We start from the raw sequence: 17,150 nt of genomic DNA, 5'->3' as shown, positions 1-17,150 counted from the left end.
AGCCCAGGGTCTGCAGTAAAGGGTGTAGTTGTAGGTTTAGGTTAGTGTTCTAATTATTTTTCTGCGAAGAGATTGCTGAAAGGGGAAAGTGAAGATAGGGCTAATGGTAGTATAGCCTGAAGAGGGCATAACAGAAATGTGAGCAGAAACTCAAACCAAAAGCTGTAGATGGAATGAAGGAGCGAACACAATTCTTTAGTACTTACGTTCAAATATATTCTTCATGAACTTCTTCAGAAAAAAGTTAACCTCTCAAAACACACCTCTTATAAGTTACATCACACATAGCATGACTTTCATGATACTTTAAATTAAAATAATAAAATCATACCATAAAAATAAAAAACTGTCTTGTTTTCCAAACAGCTTAGAATGTCAACGCTTCATAAAAAATGTCTAAATATAAAAACATTGTCATATTGTTGTGATTTGAATGTTATTTTAGGCTAAAAAACACTTAATATATTCGTTCAAACCAGGGGCTCTTGTCTGCTACCAAACTGATCTGCCACAATGACTCCTTGCATTCTAAAATCAAATTGGTGTTCTCTATATAATCCACTTGTTGAACATAATCTATGACTGAAAAGGTAAACTTTTTGAAGTTCACACAGTAAATAGCATGCCTAGCTAAAGCATTGGTAAAGTCCTTTTTCTTAATAGCAAGTGTGTGCTTAATACCGATGCAACTAATGACGTCACACAGGGTGAGGTGAATGATAATGGAAGTGGAAACAACAATAGTATGACCACTAACAACAACAATGTCCCTAACAACAATAACAATAATAACAACAGTAACACACCAGCAAGTTTCAGCGGGGTCTGACAATAATAATCCAACATTTGCTAAAGTGGTTTCATCTACAAATAACCCCGGTGGATCAGGTCCTTTGTTGGTGAACCAAGGGCGCAACAAACGGACTCCCAGGTGATCAAACCAGGTTCAGAAAAAGACAAAAACGAGGGTAAGAAACAACAACAGAAAGAAAAACTAAAAGTTTCAGGCTATTCGGACTTTGAAACTCGCATTTTGAATTTGTCAAACAGTGTTTTATCTAATGATGTGATTTTAGTCTTGAAAAAGGTTTTTCCTACATACCAAGTAGTTCTATCAATATCACCAGACTGTTAGCTGATTTCAAACTTTGTTTGAGAAAATTGAACCTTCGTTACCTCCTGCATGATTTAAATGTAGACAAATGATGTTTGTAACAAATTTAAAAAGAACAGCACATACAACCCCCCCCCCTTGTGCAACACCTTGCAAGTTTTTGGTGACGTGTGAATTGGACATGAGAAATATTGTAAAGGACACCCACATGCTTAAACTTACTGTGGAAGAACACCAGGCACTGTGTATTTTTGGTAAAAATAAAGACATTAGAGTAATGAGTGCTGACAAGGGTGGTATGATGGTGATTATGTGTACTGAAGATTATGTTAAAAACATTGAAGACGTTGGTAAATGATACAGCTTATTCTGTTGTAGATAAGAATGTAATTAACAACAGTTTTTTGAGAATAAACATTGATCTTTTTGACATGTTTTGCCAGGGTAGTTTAGATCATGACACACATGAGTATTTGTTAGTGGAACATCCCAGTATGGGACATTTCTTTGGGATACCCAAAGTATAAAAATAGAAACAAATCCGCCCTTTAGGCCCATTATTTCAGCCAAGAGAACTAAGACAGAAAACATTTCTTTATGGCTGGATTATATACTTAACCCTATAGTGCAAAAAGCAAAGTCATACCTTAGGGACTCCTGGCACCTTTGGGAAATTTTGAGGGACATTAACTTCACCCATGGTGATTTTTATTTTGCGTCTCTAGATGTTAAATCACCGTATACATGTATCAACCAAGATGCTGGTATAGAATATCTGAGAGATTACCTTAATGGGTACATTGACTTTACACACAGTAAAACAGAGACGGTTTGCAGACTTATGGGTATAGTTCTTGACAATAATTTTTTTGAGTTCAACCAAATATATTACAAGCAGACCTCAGGGGTGGCTATGGGGGCAAGGGTGGCCCCATATTTTGCCAACCTTGTAATGGCCATGTGGGAGGACAGATATTTGTATGTACATCCACAAAGGTCCCACATTATTTTATATCAAAGATTTACTGATGATTTGATATTTCTGTGGACTGGTGATGAGAGTGAATTTGACTCCTTTGTTAGGAACTGAAATCACACCACAGACTTTTTGGAATTTTCTGAGGGAAGTTCTGGTAGGTCTATTAACTTTTTGGATATACATTTGGCATTTTATACGTCCAGTAACACTTTTGTGAGTAAGATTTATAGGAAAGATGTTTTTGTCAACCAATATTTGCACAGAGATAGCTTACACCCTAGGCATATGAAAGAAAGGGGTGATTAAGGGGCAATTTATTCGCCTCAGTAGACTTACATCTGATTACACTTTTTTCAAGTGGTCATCATGTTGACACTTTTTTTTGAACAAAGCGGGTACGACCAGGCTTGGTTAACCAATATACACAAGGAAGTGTTTATTCTGAGACAAACCGATGATCGGGGGGGGGGAGATAGCAACAGGAAAAAGGACAATACAGTGTTTACTATTTCTTTCCCCATCCCCATTGTCAATGAGATGGGTGTCATCAAACACATAATTAAGGACAATTGAAAGGTTCTGATGGGGAATAGGAACTCATACAGGTAGTAGGTGTAGAACCCAAGTTCACCTATAAGAAAATTAAGAACATCAAAAACATTTTAGGTTCACAGGTAGGTACTAGGCTATCAGCCCTATACAAGCCCAGCCAAAAAGGTACCCTGGCTTTTGCCACCCAAGAAAATTATTTTCCTGTGCCACTGTCGAGCAGAGCTACAGAAGTGATCCCCTCAGTGAATTTCCTATTTCCCATCCAATCATCAAGATATTTCTTGAAGAGTGCTAATGAGGAGCTTTGATATAGATAGGTAGTTTATTCCAGAGTATGGGAAGTCTCTGGGACAGGAATCTATCCCTCCAGCATGTTCTGTTTATTGTGGTGACAAGGTTTAGGTCCCTAGAGCGTGTAGCTTGGAGGGATTGGGATTTCTTTAAGTGGAGTATGTCCAACAACTCTGGGTTTGACACAGCTTTGTATATTAGGCAGAGATCACCTCTGAGTAGGCGATATGCGATGGAGTAAAGCTGGAGTTTTTTGAGACGGTCTGCATAGGGCATCTGTTTGAGGCCGGTAATCCTCTTTGTAAGGTATTTCTATGGCCTTTGCAGTTGTTGTAGATGTCTTGTGAGGTACATACCAAAAGGGGCATTGTACACTATAATGGGTCTAATGAGTGATGAGTAGAGGTGAACAATTACCTCTTTTTTTCTGGATGAGAAACCTTTTGCGATGAGGTGTGCCATGTAGAAGGATTTCCTGACTACTGTAGCGATGTGATTATCAAAGGAGAGACTAATGTCCACCTGTGTCCCAAGGTCTCATCACACTTTCGGTGTTAAGTATACTACCGCCTATGTTGTAGTTCATGGGTACAGAGTTTTTACCAAAGGGGATGACAACGCACTTTTTGGCATTGAGCTTGAGGCCATGGCTTTGACACCAGGCATCTGTCTCAGTAAGGCCCTTTTGTAGGATGTCCACATCGTTAGGAGTTTTGATTACGGCTCCTAGTTTGCAGTCATCTGCAAACTTCATTAGCCAAAGACCTTCTGTGTTAGCCTGTACTTCAGAGAAGTAGATACCAAACAGGAGAGGACCCAGGACTGAACCCTGTGGTACTCCACTTGTCACTGGTCTGAAGTCGGATTTGGAGTCAACTACTTTCACAGTGTGGGTTCTGTCAGTGAGCCAGTTGGCAACCCATCTTGTGACATAGGGATTTATACCTAGTTTAGTGAGTTTATCTATAATTCCAGATTGGGGGATGGTGTCGAAAGCCTTGGCAAGATCTAGATAGGCTGTGTGAACCACCTTACTCTTGTCTACAGCTTTGGTGACTGCTTCAAAGAAGTCTATCAGGTTTAGGAGACACTTTCTGCCTTTTACAAGCCTGAACTGGGTGAGGTCCAATGTTTGGAGATTACCAATGTCTTTGTTTATAAGTTCCATGATGATACGTTCCATGGCCTTGCAGACCAGGTTCATCAGGCTAATAGGGTGGTAGTTCCCAGGGTCTGTGGTGGCTCCCCCCTTGTGGAGTGGGATAACTGTTGCTGTGTGCCATTCAGTGGGCACAAAGCCTGAGGTGAGGCTATAATTGAACATGGTACTTCGGTGGGGTGCCAAGTACTATGTTCAATTATAGCCTCACCTCAGGCTTTGTGCCCACTGAATGGCACACAGCAACGGTTATCCCACTCCACAAGGGGGGAGCCACCATAGACCATGGGAACTACCACCCTATTAGCCTGACGAGCCTGGTCTGCAAGGCCATGGAACGTATCATCATGGAACTTATAAACAAAGACATTGGTAATCTCCAAACACTGGACCTCACCCAGTTCAGGCTTGTAAAAGGCAGAAAGTGTCTCCTAAACATGATTACTTAGGTGGGGTGCCATCACCGGTGGTGGTGCTGTGGTAGCGTTGTCGCCTCACAGTAAGACGCTGTCCGGTTCGATTCTCAGCTAGAGCGTCTTCTGCGTGGAGACATGCGTGAATGGGAGTACCTTCGTTGAAGGTTGTGTGTCAGGGCTGGTAACTCGGCACGTAAAAATCAACTACCAATCATTAGCGGACCAGAGTTCCACTGTGGCGACCCCTAACCGGGAAAAGCCGAAAGAGACAACAACAACAACTTAGGTGGGGTGCCAGTTCGTTCTGTAGTTCATGTAGAATGCAGCCTGGGATGTTGTCTGGTCCCATGGATGCTGTGTTCTTGGCTTTGGAGAGTGTGGTTTTTACCTGTGCAGCCGTGATTACAGGAACTTTGCATTCTTCCGGTATAGAGATGGGCTCTTTAGGGTGTGAGAGAGGGGTAAAGTTAGCACTGAACCTATCTTCCAGGATGTTGGCAATATCAGTTGGGACCGTATATTTAGTGTCATTGTGCTGTAACTCAGAGCAGTTCTGAGTGTTGCCATTGAGATTCTTGACATAGCTATAGAATGCTTTGTGGTTGTCCTTAGAATCAGTGGCAATTTTGTTGTCTTAACTAGCTTTGGAGGATTTTATCAGGGATCGCAGCTTCTTACTGAGGCTGACCAGGGAGCTCCTCCACTCATGGGATTTTACTCTCTTTTGCAACAGTTTCTTCCTTCTGTTGTACAGTTTTTTTATGGCAGGGGACCACCAGAGTAGCTTCCTTTTTTTGGAGGATAGCATCTTGGTTCTGTTTGGGATAGCACGATCCATGCACTCATGTAAGTGCTTATAAAGTGCAATTGTGTAGGATTCAGTAGTCGTGACTGTATTGTCCATCTGCATGGGTGTCATGAAGTTCAACACTTCTGTCTTAAGAAGCATGAAGTTGGCTTTAGAGATTTTTACCGTGGTTTCCTTAATGGGGGGGTGGGGGCAGGATGTGGATATCTAGAGTGATTAGCTTATGGTCGGATCAGACCAATGAGGTGTTGACTTCAAGTATGGAACACCAGTCACTCATGTTGGTAATGACTAGATCTAGGATATTGTTGCCCCTGGTGGGGGCGTGGATAAGTTGATCCAGGGCATTGGAGTTTATGAATTCCAGAAGGAGTTGGTACAGGAGTAGTTTTCCCAGTTAATGGTGGGATAGTTGAAATCATCCATTATTAGGGTGTTTGGTTGAACCCTAATATTTTCCAGTACTTCAAGAAAAGAGGAGTGGGACTCCTGGGGCAAGGTGGGGGATCTGTAGCAAGCTACAATTTGGAATGCAGTTTTGCCCAGAGTTAGTTGCACTTGGATAACCTCGGATGCATTATGCTGAGCAACTAGCCTGGAGGTGTGAATATCCTTAATGAATATGGACACACCTCCACCTTTTGTGTTCCAGTCCAGGTTACATGGCCGGAAAGTGTGGTACGAGTTATAGCCTGGTAGTGCAGGGGTGCTCTCTGGAGCCTTGAACCAGGTTTCAGTCACTGCACAGATATCGATGTTCTCCATTTTAAAGGAGTGCCTTGAGTGAGTGCATTTTGAGATTTAGACTTCTAGCATTGAGTAGCATCACCCTCAGTTTGTGCTTGCCTGTTCCTGTTACGGTGCTGAATTTGTCATTTGAACCTTGCCTAAAAAAGGCACTATAGGGGTGGCAAGTACCTTAGCCAGTATCCGGAATCCCAGGGGTGACAGGTGCAGGCCATCTCTGGCAAAAATGGAAAATGATGGGGGGGCACACTTCATCATTGACTGATGTGAACAGTGTTTGTGGTAATTTCTCCTGTAGGAAGTGTAAACAATGTAGATATATAAGCAATACGTCTAGTACATTTATTACACACCTTAAATGACTATTTGGGTCCACAGACTGTTTACCTGTGAGAGTACAAACATAGTTTATGTAGCAATATGTGACTCTTGTCCTAGTTACTACATAGGAAAAACCACTAGATGTTTAAAGCGTAGAACATATGAGCACACACTTGCTATTAAGAAAAAGGACTTTACCAATGCTTTAGCTAGGCATACTATTTACTGTGTGAATTTCAAAAGTTCACCTTTTCAGTCATAGATTATGTTCAACAACTGGATTATATAGGGAACACCAATTTGATTTTAGAATGCAAGGAGTCATTGTGACAGATCAGTTTGGTAGCAGACAGAGCTCCTGGTCTGAACGAATGTATTAATATTAAGTGTTTTTAGCCTAAAATAACATTAAAATCACAACAATATGACAATGTTTTTATATTTAGACATTTTTTATGAAGCTTTGACATTCAAAGCTGTTTGGAAAACAAGAGAGTTTATTTTATTTTTATGGTATGATTTTATACCTTTTGAGAGGATAACTTTTTTCTGAAGAAGTTCATGAAGAATAAATTTGAACAAAAATGCTAAAGAATTGTGTTCGCTCCTTCATTCCATCTACAGCTTTTGGTTTGTTTTTCATTTTCCAGTTTGTTGTGTGCTTATAAGTTTTTGTGCTTAGAAATGTGAGCAGCTGTCTTACCTGGCATTTTGCTTACAAGTAAAGTAAATTAGGTTGTTCAAAGCAGCTTGTAAGAACTAAACGTAAAAAGGGTTTATCAGCTACAGAAGATTGTGAAATTTGCACTAGAGAACACCTACGTTCATTTTGTGTGCACAGGCACCTTGTCCCGTAGCAGGAAGATCACTGACTTTCCAGGTCTCACTAATGTATTAACAAGTAGATGGTGCATTGCTGAAGGAAGGGGAACCCTGAACATAGTGTAAGAGGGTGGAGGGAATACTGGAGGGTAGAAAAGGAACTGAGATTAGTACAAGTAAGAAAATGGCACAAAATACCATGCAAGGACATATGTATGTATATACCTATATATATATACACACACACACACACACACACACACACACACACACACACACACACACACACACACACACACACACCATACAAAGAGTAAGGGTAAAGTCAGGAAGGCAGCGCAACTTTCCCCGATTCAGCAACTCCCCTAACACAGTGCCACATATTGCTGTAACATAAAGACATGCAGCACAGCAAAGAGCTGGCCCTGCGGCTGTGTTGAATGCTAATTGGGGATTCTTGGGAAGAGGCATATTCTAATTACCAATGTGCTGTCGCTCCTCAGAACCGCCTCCAGGAAGGCATCTACATGGGTGAGCAATTCAAGAAATCACTCAACCATCCACAGCATGTTGCAATACTGAAAACAGCCAAAAGCTTATGTTCAACTGCCTGCCATAAATGTGGGCGGGCACCAAAAGCCACTAGAGATTACTCTTAAAAGTGTGGGGACCAACAGCTACAAGGGATTACACTTAAAAATGCTGTAATAGCACCAATATCATAACAGGGATCAGGGGTGAAAGGAAACTCTAGGCCACAAAGGCCTAATAGATAACATGCAGTAATGGTACTTCAACTATTATGAGAGTGAGGGGAGCCACGGTAGGGCAGACAGGGTAGGAGACAGGTACAGAAACTGTGGTGAGTGTGTGTGTGTGTGTGTGTGTGTGTGTGTGTGTGTGTGTGTGTGTGTGTGTGTGTGTGTGAGTGTGAGTGTGTGTGTGTGTGTGTGTGTGTGTGTGTGTGTGTGTGTGTGTGTGTGTGTGTGTGTGTGTGTGTGAGTGTGTGTGTGTGTGTGTGTGTGTGTGTGTGTGTGTGTGTGTGTGTGTGTGTGTGTGTGAGTGAGAGAGTGACTGGGGGGTTGCCACTGTCTACATGACTTACTACCACAGTATGCAAAGCAGCAATGTCCTGCACATCATGGTAGTTAATATGATTCAGAGACAAATTAGCTGATAATGAGGTCTTACCTCATTGTGGCTAACATGTTTCTGAATTACAAACTGGAGCATGCTGGAGAAGGGCACTTCTAGAAAAAGCCAATTCCCAGGTAAGACTACTTCTTTCTGTTCATCCATATTAATGACCATCTGTAGAGAACAGGGATCAGAAAAATGCTGCAAAGAAGGAGAATAATACACTTAGAATTAAAACATTTTAATTACCAGAATAAAATCTGACCTAGAAGTTAAATTTTGATTTCTACTGTTAATGAGTGAACCCAGAAGCAAAAAGCTTTGGAGTAGCCCATACATCAACCAGGTTGTATCTTTGTATAAATGTTTTTGGTAACATTGAATGCAAGCTGTATGTCTGTGTTATAAAAGTGGATGGTTTGTTTGTTTGTTCTGTCATTCACGTACATGTTAAACTGCCCTGCAGGAATTAGTAGTGAGTCTTAACTAAGATCAAGATGGTCTGAAAGTGACTAGCTGCTCGAGCACTTGAGGAGCTGGGAGGTGGCGGGTGGGAGTGAGCTTGCCAATTCCCTATGGAAGGCAAAGGTCCATCCTATAGCAATGCCAACACCTACTGGAGAGAACATATACATGGCATGCAGCATATGGGACAGGGGTGTGTGCACAGTGGTTCCAAACTGCACTCTCACATGAAGCTTCCTGTACAGGAACACACACAGGCACAGGGAAAGGTGTTACAGGCCCTCATTATGCAAGAGTGTCTGTCAGCCACCAGAAAAGGAAAAAAAAGCATAATGGTTGCTTAGATGACCTCCTCTGAGATCAGCTCTTGCCCAAACAGTGAATAAAGGGGATGACTGACTTTGGACAGATAATGTTTGGCAAGAAGTAAAGGAGAAAAACACAAACAATTATTAACGAGGAATTTTTATGTAATAAGATTGTTTAGTACAGTTAAGAAGAAAAATGTTGTACTATGTCAAAAGGGAATACACTTCATATAACATTTTGTGAAAATATTAATAATTGTTTTAGCACAGGTATGCCTTAGTCTGCATAAAGAGATTAGGTTTATATAGTGCCCCTTTGAGTGTAGAAATATTTCTGTGAGGAACTCCCCCCCACTTATTCTACTCCCACACTCTTCTCCTCTCACTTCCTGTTTTGTCATCCCAGTCCTGAGTTGTTTGCATCATCACTAAGCTGACCATTCACCATCTTAATTACTCTCTTTCAAATACGGCTTTGTCTCTTCTGAACTACCCCCTTTCAGTCATGCAGTTATGCCCCTCACTGTGTCTCCCCTTACTAGCATTCTGCTATCCTCTGTCTCACTACTGTTCAACATTTGGATTGTTTCTATCAGATACATCCACTACCCCCCTCCACCCATCCATCCGCAACCCCTTTTCCCATTTCCGCACATGAGGTTAGGGTGTCACCTCAACAGTGAGAATCATCTAGAGCCATGGTTTACACCTCTGGGTGGCTAGCCTCCCACGGTAGTTCTTCCACACCACACTCAGACACTCACACCTATGGCCAATTTAGAATGTCTAGTCCACCTTATCAGCACGTCTTTGGGATGTGGAAGGAAACTAGAGCACCTAGAGGAAACCCATACAAATACAGGGAGAACATGCAGACTCCACACAGAAGGCAGCCCAACCAAGAACTGAACCAGGGAATCTCTCATTGTGAAGCAACAACGCTATCCACTGTTCCCCCTACCTTGTAAACCTGCAACAAACACAAATCTCTGTTCCATCCATGTAACCTAATCCTTTCATTCCTTTCAAATACCAAATACTCTGGTCTTTTCTTTGAACACTTCTGCCTCACATAACACGGTGTTGGTCAATTCACCAATGGTAATCTTTGTGAGTGCTGTTAGTTTTAATCCATATGTTACTGAAAACCACTTTCAGAGATCACTGAGGATGCCCACCACTGTATGACCATAGGTTAGAATACATACTTTGGGGAAAGGGAAAGTCTCTCTTCATATGAGGGGTACAAGATTGTTGCTCAATTGCAAAATAAATAAATAAATCTCTTGCTTCTTTTTTTAAAAAGTGTTTTTTAGTGATATAGATAAACATTAACATTTGGCACAAAGATGATCATCTCCGAATCAACGTTAATTCACTCATTAGTCCCTGTCAGCTCTCAGTGTTTAGTAGCTTCCAGCTCAATCTCCTCTCAACCAAACTAATAGTTTTCCTTCCTCTTTACACTTGCATCCACTGCTGCAGCATTTCTCCAGGCTTGCTACTGTTGTATGTATATCATCTGTATTGTGTTGGTGATTATTGATTATTTTCTTCTCCCCTTGTATATAAATCCTAAAGATGTTTGCAGTTTTGGGAGATTACAACCTGTTTTGACACCCATAATCAGTATTTTAAAATTGTTTTTTTTTTTAACCCCTCTGCCAATCATCAGTATGGCACAACTTACAAACCTATTCATTCCTCAAGGGTGAGAGTAGTCACTGGTCCATTTGTGGGGCTATCATCCAGGCAGAAACATGGACTCCACCTGCTTCAAGAGCTCCTAACATCCCTCAACAGATTTTAAGGCACACTAGCACTGCCAGTTTATGGGGAAAAGCATGCAAGCTTTCTCGCATGACTTCCTCCTGACCTATGCAGCTATTCACTGGCTGCATATCTCTCTGGCCCAGACTCCAAGAACTGCACCACAAAGAGATCCCACTGGGTGTCACCCAAGAAGCAAGCCAAGCCACCTCCAACCCCCTGGATGGGTGAGTTGTATGTCACTCACCCCCACTCTCCTACCCCCACTCCCTCCACCTCCCATGCCTGTTAACTGAACATGGGTTATCCGAGTCATGGATCATAGGTTCGCAGGTATTTACCAGGCTATTGGGTTGTCTAGATCTTTAGGAGCCTAGCCATACATTCCAATAAAGTTTTTAGCACTTAGATTTTAAGTACAAATAACTTGGAGGCAAGCAGAACATTTACATGTTGCTCCTATTCAAGAGGTACAAAAGTGATAAGCCGGAGTGAACTGAGTCCTAGTGGCATCGTAAGCTTTTTGTATATCACAAAACTGCGTGTTGAAACTTGGCAGTCTTTTGTACAAAAAACGGCCTACCTCTGGCATAATCCATTGCGCCCTGATGACATTTTTCGTTCTTTCAGCTCTTGCTCAAAAAATGACAACGGTACATTATCCACCTCTGTTTTCAGAAAATAATTTAATTTCAGTTCTTTTCTGGATGCCAGTAGTTGTCATCCTACACATATAATTAACATTCCGAAATTACAGTTTTTGAGATTCAGGAGACTATGTTCATCTAAGCAGGAATTGGAACAACAAGAATTGCAATTGTTTAGAAGATTTCATGCCAGAGGATATAAGTTTTGTGATATACAAAAAGCTTACAATGCCACTAGGACCACTGATAGATCTGAATTATTAAAATATGATACAAAAAGGTGACAGATAATTTGTTACATTTGGTGACCAGTTTTGGTAGTAATTCCCTAGCTTTTCAAAGTCTGATAGAGAAACATTGGGATATTCGTTTGTCTTACAATAAGTTGGCAGAATTGATACCACCTGATTGTTTATTTTCTTAGAGACGTGACAAAACAATATTCAATCATGTAAATCATTATAAAAAGGTTTTAAGTCAGTTTTTGAAGGACAACAGACTATAGAAGGGACACAGTTGTTGGGATGTTTTCCTTGTGGACATTGTTCTGCTTGCAAAACTGTTATGAAAACTAAACAATTTTCTTCTTGTAATACTGCCCAGGTTTTTATATCAGGTGTTTTAACACCCATGATTCTGAATGTCTACTTTATTTGGCTATTTGTAGTTCCTCAGCCCTCTATGTGGGGAAGACCTCCTGACAATTTAAGATTCATATTTATAAACATTTGAGTGACATTAAAAACTGTCGCTTTTCTAGCTCTTTATATAAACATACTATAAAATATTCTTCTGCTACATTTAGGTTTATAGCTACAGACAGTATTTGTCATCATAGTTATAATAAAATTGGGCTGGCATGAAATTTTGAATAAGGAGGCGATCTATGCCTGACATATAAAGCTATGTCCAACCCAGAATTAATGGACATGCTCCACCTCAGTAAATCTAAATCCCTTAGAGCCACGCGCTCGAGGGACTTGAACCTCAGCACAGAAATAAATAGAACATGCTGGAGGGACAGATTCATAACCCAGAGGGGCTCCCTTCGCTCTGGAATAGAATTCCAATTCATATTAGGCAGAGCACCTCACTGACTCTCTTCAAGAAGAATCTTGATGAGTGGATGGGGGATCGTAGGTTTGTCCCGGGGATTACTTCCGTGTCACTATTAGACAGAGGCACAGTAAACTAAACTTTAAAAAGGGCACAGTATATACTCAAATCAAGGGGTGGCGTAAGCCAAACACAATCGGGCTAGGCTTATAAATGCCCCAGGGCAGATAGCCTAGTATGAACCTAAGAACCTATGAGGATAATTGGATTACTCGATTCAGGCGTTATTTTCTCCTGGATTAAATGATGCCTTTTCATTGGTTTTCTCAGTAAATGGGGAAGTTTTGTTAATTATTTATTTATTCATTCACTGTGCTCCATGTATATGTATTAATACTGCACTGAAGAAGGTATTTTTTGCCAACACCAGTTTGCTATATTAAATTTTATTAAATATATTAGTTTGCTGACGTTGGAGTGCTGGCTGGGTTGTTTTTTGTTTTGTTACTTTTTTTTACCTTGCAGTATGTGCGTGGCCTTTGTCTTTGAACTTGATATTACCCATCAGTTCATCAAAATCAATCTAACTACCTAGTCAGAGAATAGAACCCACAGCCTTTTGCACTAAAGGCAAATATGTTACTAGTCAGTCTACTGAGAGTGCAAATTAGGGCTTTATCCCCCTGCACCGCAGGACAGAGATACTGTTTTAAAGTCCTTTATGTATAGTTTGCCTTCGAAAAATCCTACACATTTGTCTCTATTTTTACCTTTTTTCCTCAACGTCGTGGTATTAATAACTGAATGATAATTTTCTCCTTATAGATTTTCTAATCTACAGTTGGGTATATCAGACAACAGAGCAGAGTTAGAGTGATGGCCTGTTAAGGAGATTCATGTTGCAGCCCTGGGTTTGGCTTTTTAAGGACACACTTGCACATTATCACACTCTAATCAAGTCAATTAATCAGAAAAAATGTTCTCATGCACTTCTACTTAGTGAGTTTACTTGGTTAAAAAATGTATAAAAAATAATATAAATGACATGGGGGTATGTCTTTTTAAAATGTTTGCATATTTCTTTTATTGTAAGTAATGCAATGTTTTACTTGATTAATGACTACTAATTGAATTTTATATTTTATTGGCTGGCTGTGTCATGTGCTACTATGCAATGAAGGGTATAAAATGTATTGTAATTTTAAATTAATTGTAATGATAACTGAGGAAGGGTGTTTCCCAAAAGCTTTTATCTTGTATACCAAATCAAGCATTTCTACTACTGCGGACTTATTACTCTATGAATTTAATAGTGTTGTTGGTGGTTTACTGCAGCTAACTCGTCTACATTGTATTTGCTAAAAAATAAAAATCCTCGTTTTTATTATCACAGTCGACTCTGTAATACTATTTCCTTTGAAGGGATGTAACCTTCCTGTACTTGTCCTGGTTACTCGTATCAACAGTAATGAGCACAAATTTAAAATACAAGTCATTGTGTGGCTAAACGAATCCAAAAAATAGGAGGTAAACCCATGACTTCGCAAGTAACACCAAGATACAGGTAAATGTCCAGTACAGACTGTTACTTAGCCAGTTTCAGGATGAATTATTACATAATCAAACATAATAACAATAATAATAATAATAATACATCAAACTTGGACAGCAGGTCCTCAGAAAGTTCCCCACTTTGAGTCAACACATGCACGTAGTTGTTAAGTTCTGACAGATGCATTTGAGAGGCCAGTGCCCGATTCTTCCCAATATCTCCTTCCTTCAAGAAAAACTAAAAGAGAATGCAAAAAAATGTGGTTACACTGCAAATAAGGTCATATCCAGGCATTTGCAACTGACAATGTCTGAAAAAACAAAATGCATGCTGTGCTGAATGACATGAACACAAAACTATGAGCTGTCAAGAAATTAGGGTTCTTACGTATTATCACAACCACATTTTCTGACGTGCTGGACTTTCTTGCCTTTTACTCAAACAGTGACAAGGAAGTGTAATCAGGAAGGGTAGACTGTAAGAAACTCTTCTGGGATGTTGGTGGTGGCTTTTTAAAATGAGTAAGGGTTCAAATTTGAGGATTTGTGGCTAGCGTGCTTGAAAGACATCAAGCATTGAATTCAGCGAGCGATCGCAGTGGCTGTCTGTATATACATACGTTGGCCTGAAAGGAGTGTGGGCAGTCATAGCGTACAATGTTAGAAACACACACGCACACACAAACACTCACACTTCTAACGAATTAGCTGGTTTTGAGCACACTAGCGACAAATCCTAACGTGCAAATCCTTACTCGTTTTACAAACCCACCACCAAGATCGTGTTTTAACGGTCTACCCGTCCCGATTACTGTTTTTAAGACGTTAGACTGGGTACTGCTTTGCTTTTCTTTCCTGATGCTTTCCGTTCTCAGGCCAAAGGGTGAGAAAAAGGAACGCAAAACGCGTTTTAAGTGGAACGGGGGACTTGCTTAACTGACATCTTGAGATGCTGGCAGTAAATGGGGAAACCTATTTTTCAAACCATATTTTTTCAGCCACTGAAGTGAAAAACCATCCTAAAAGCAATAACACATTAAAGAAAACATGTCGCTGAGGTTTTGTCATACTTCATTGGTCCCAGTTGGCACAATTGGAAGCAACCAGCATTAGGGCGAAAATGTGGTTGGAATATTACGTAAGTACCGAAATTATTTATGAACATGCAGAAAATAAGAAATAAAGAGCAATAATGAACGGAGGTTGCTTAAATTATTATAGCACTTTATACAGGTTAATGTCTACAATGCATAAACAAATGCAATAGACATGCCTGGCTGAACTGCAATGACAACTCATTCAAAGGACTAGTGAGACGAGCAGTAATAACATTGGATCTGTACAGAATTTAAACATACAGGTGAAACTATTTCTATATTTCAAATCATGTCACTCCTACAAATTATACATTGCTCAATGTCATTCTCTTTATCCTGTAGCAACACAGAACTGTAGACACAGACAACCCTCCACTCACACCCACACATAAAGATCTGGTTGATCCTGGAAACTTTGAAACATTTGTTTTGCAACAAAGTAACGTGATAGCACTGTGTCACTTCTGTGAATAAATTTGCTGCAAGATGAACTTCTTTGTGACTGTAAACAGGATAAACAAAAGTTTCAGCTAAATGGATGAATTAAGGCACATTTTTCTTAAAAAGCAAAATGGAGTAGAGTTTCATTTCATATTACTTGAGCTGGTGTTAAAAGACCAGTGACAAAAATAAGTATAAAGTAAGACATAACAGGGGCTTCGAGTTGAATACAGGTACAAACATGAACATGTACTGTAAAGATAACAAAAAATGTAGACGCAGGCCTGAGGAAGTATCACTATAATGACAAATGTCGATACAAGTCTAAACAATTATTGCTATGGCAACAACTTGGTACGACTTGGCTCCATGGCATACAGGGATAATTCCCTGACTGCAATCCAGGTGATCCAGTTTCATTTGGTAAACTAGGTGCTGGCTGAGTGCCATATAAGCCAACTAAAGAGGGACAAGAATGACAAGGTAGAGCCTCTCTCCAAAGGAGGGTTTGGGGAGTGTCCCTCAATATATTCTCTGCCTAAAATCCCTAGTTGAAACTGGAGACTAACAAAGATCTCTGCATGCAAGGAAAGTGAGGCTATGGAATACAACCAATCAGTGGAAGGTATGGCAAGCCATCACATTGCCCCATCGCATACTCTACCCTTGAGACCTTGTAGGCATGCTCTGGGGAAAGGTAAGGACTCAAAAAAAAAAAAAAAAAAAAACAAAAAGTGTCTGATGGCTAACTTCATACATTGGGCAGCCACAGCCATGGTCAAGCAACATAAAAGAAAATTAATGGGTGATAGATGTCACTGTGATGTCTTGGTAGTCAGCAGACACAGAGCAGAAAATATGCCCCAAAAAATCTAGATATGAGCCTAAGCAACTATTCCTTCATTTATTTTACTTTACAGGTAAGTGGACTGAACTTTAAAGACCCTTTTTCCGTCAAAACTCAGGGGGAAATAAAAGATAAAAATGCATCCTAAAAAGCAACAGATCTAAGGTAGACAACCAGTTCTACATGGGTCACCAGTCCATTAAAGATATGTATGCACTGTTACAATACTATAATATTTAACTGGATTCCATGTTTAAACTGTCTTGAAACGTCAGACCTATCTGTTGGGATGCACATTCGATTAAGCAATGCAAAAGCACCAGGGCATTTACATGATGAGTCTATAAACACTAAAGCGTTATGTAAATCAAGTGGTGAATGAATATACAATGCGGCGAGCTTTAAGTACATTTGTGGGAGAGTTCCAGATTCTGGAACCTTGAACAAAGAATTTTTAGATGAACACAGCAGACAACTGCATTGAATGTGCGGTGATTTAATTACAGTTTCAATGGACCTTAGCATTCTAGAAAATATTTTATTCTAAGAATTTCAGTCAGAGATTTGCAGTGATCAAAGTTGAGCAGTTTGTAAATTAGAGCACTATTCAGCAGTTTGGGTG

At 40.1% G+C, this 17,150-nt stretch overlaps 1 protein-coding gene across 2 annotated transcripts in view; it reads right to left on the bottom strand.

Moving 5' to 3' along the window:
* Window positions 1-17,150, bottom strand: part of LOC122807796 (ubiquitin-like modifier-activating enzyme 1) — a 2,541,412-nt gene that overhangs the window by 2,221,034 nt on the left and 303,228 nt on the right. For both annotated transcript variants that reach the window (XM_044078854.1, XM_044078853.1), the window contains exon 4: window positions 14,247-14,381. In XM_044078854.1, coding sequence (XP_043934789.1) covers window positions 14,247-14,381 — 135 coding nt within the window. The remainder of the gene's footprint in view (window positions 1-14,246; window positions 14,382-17,150) is intronic.

This window comes from Protopterus annectens, chromosome 7.part1 (assembly GCF_019279795.1).
Source record: "Protopterus annectens isolate FY-2018-M chromosome 7.part1, PAN1.0, whole genome shotgun sequence".
NCBI lineage: Eukaryota > Metazoa > Chordata > Ceratodontiformes > Protopteridae > Protopterus > Protopterus annectens.
Note: the sequence above shows the minus strand (reverse complement) of the source record. Positions and strands in the feature narration are given on the sequence as shown.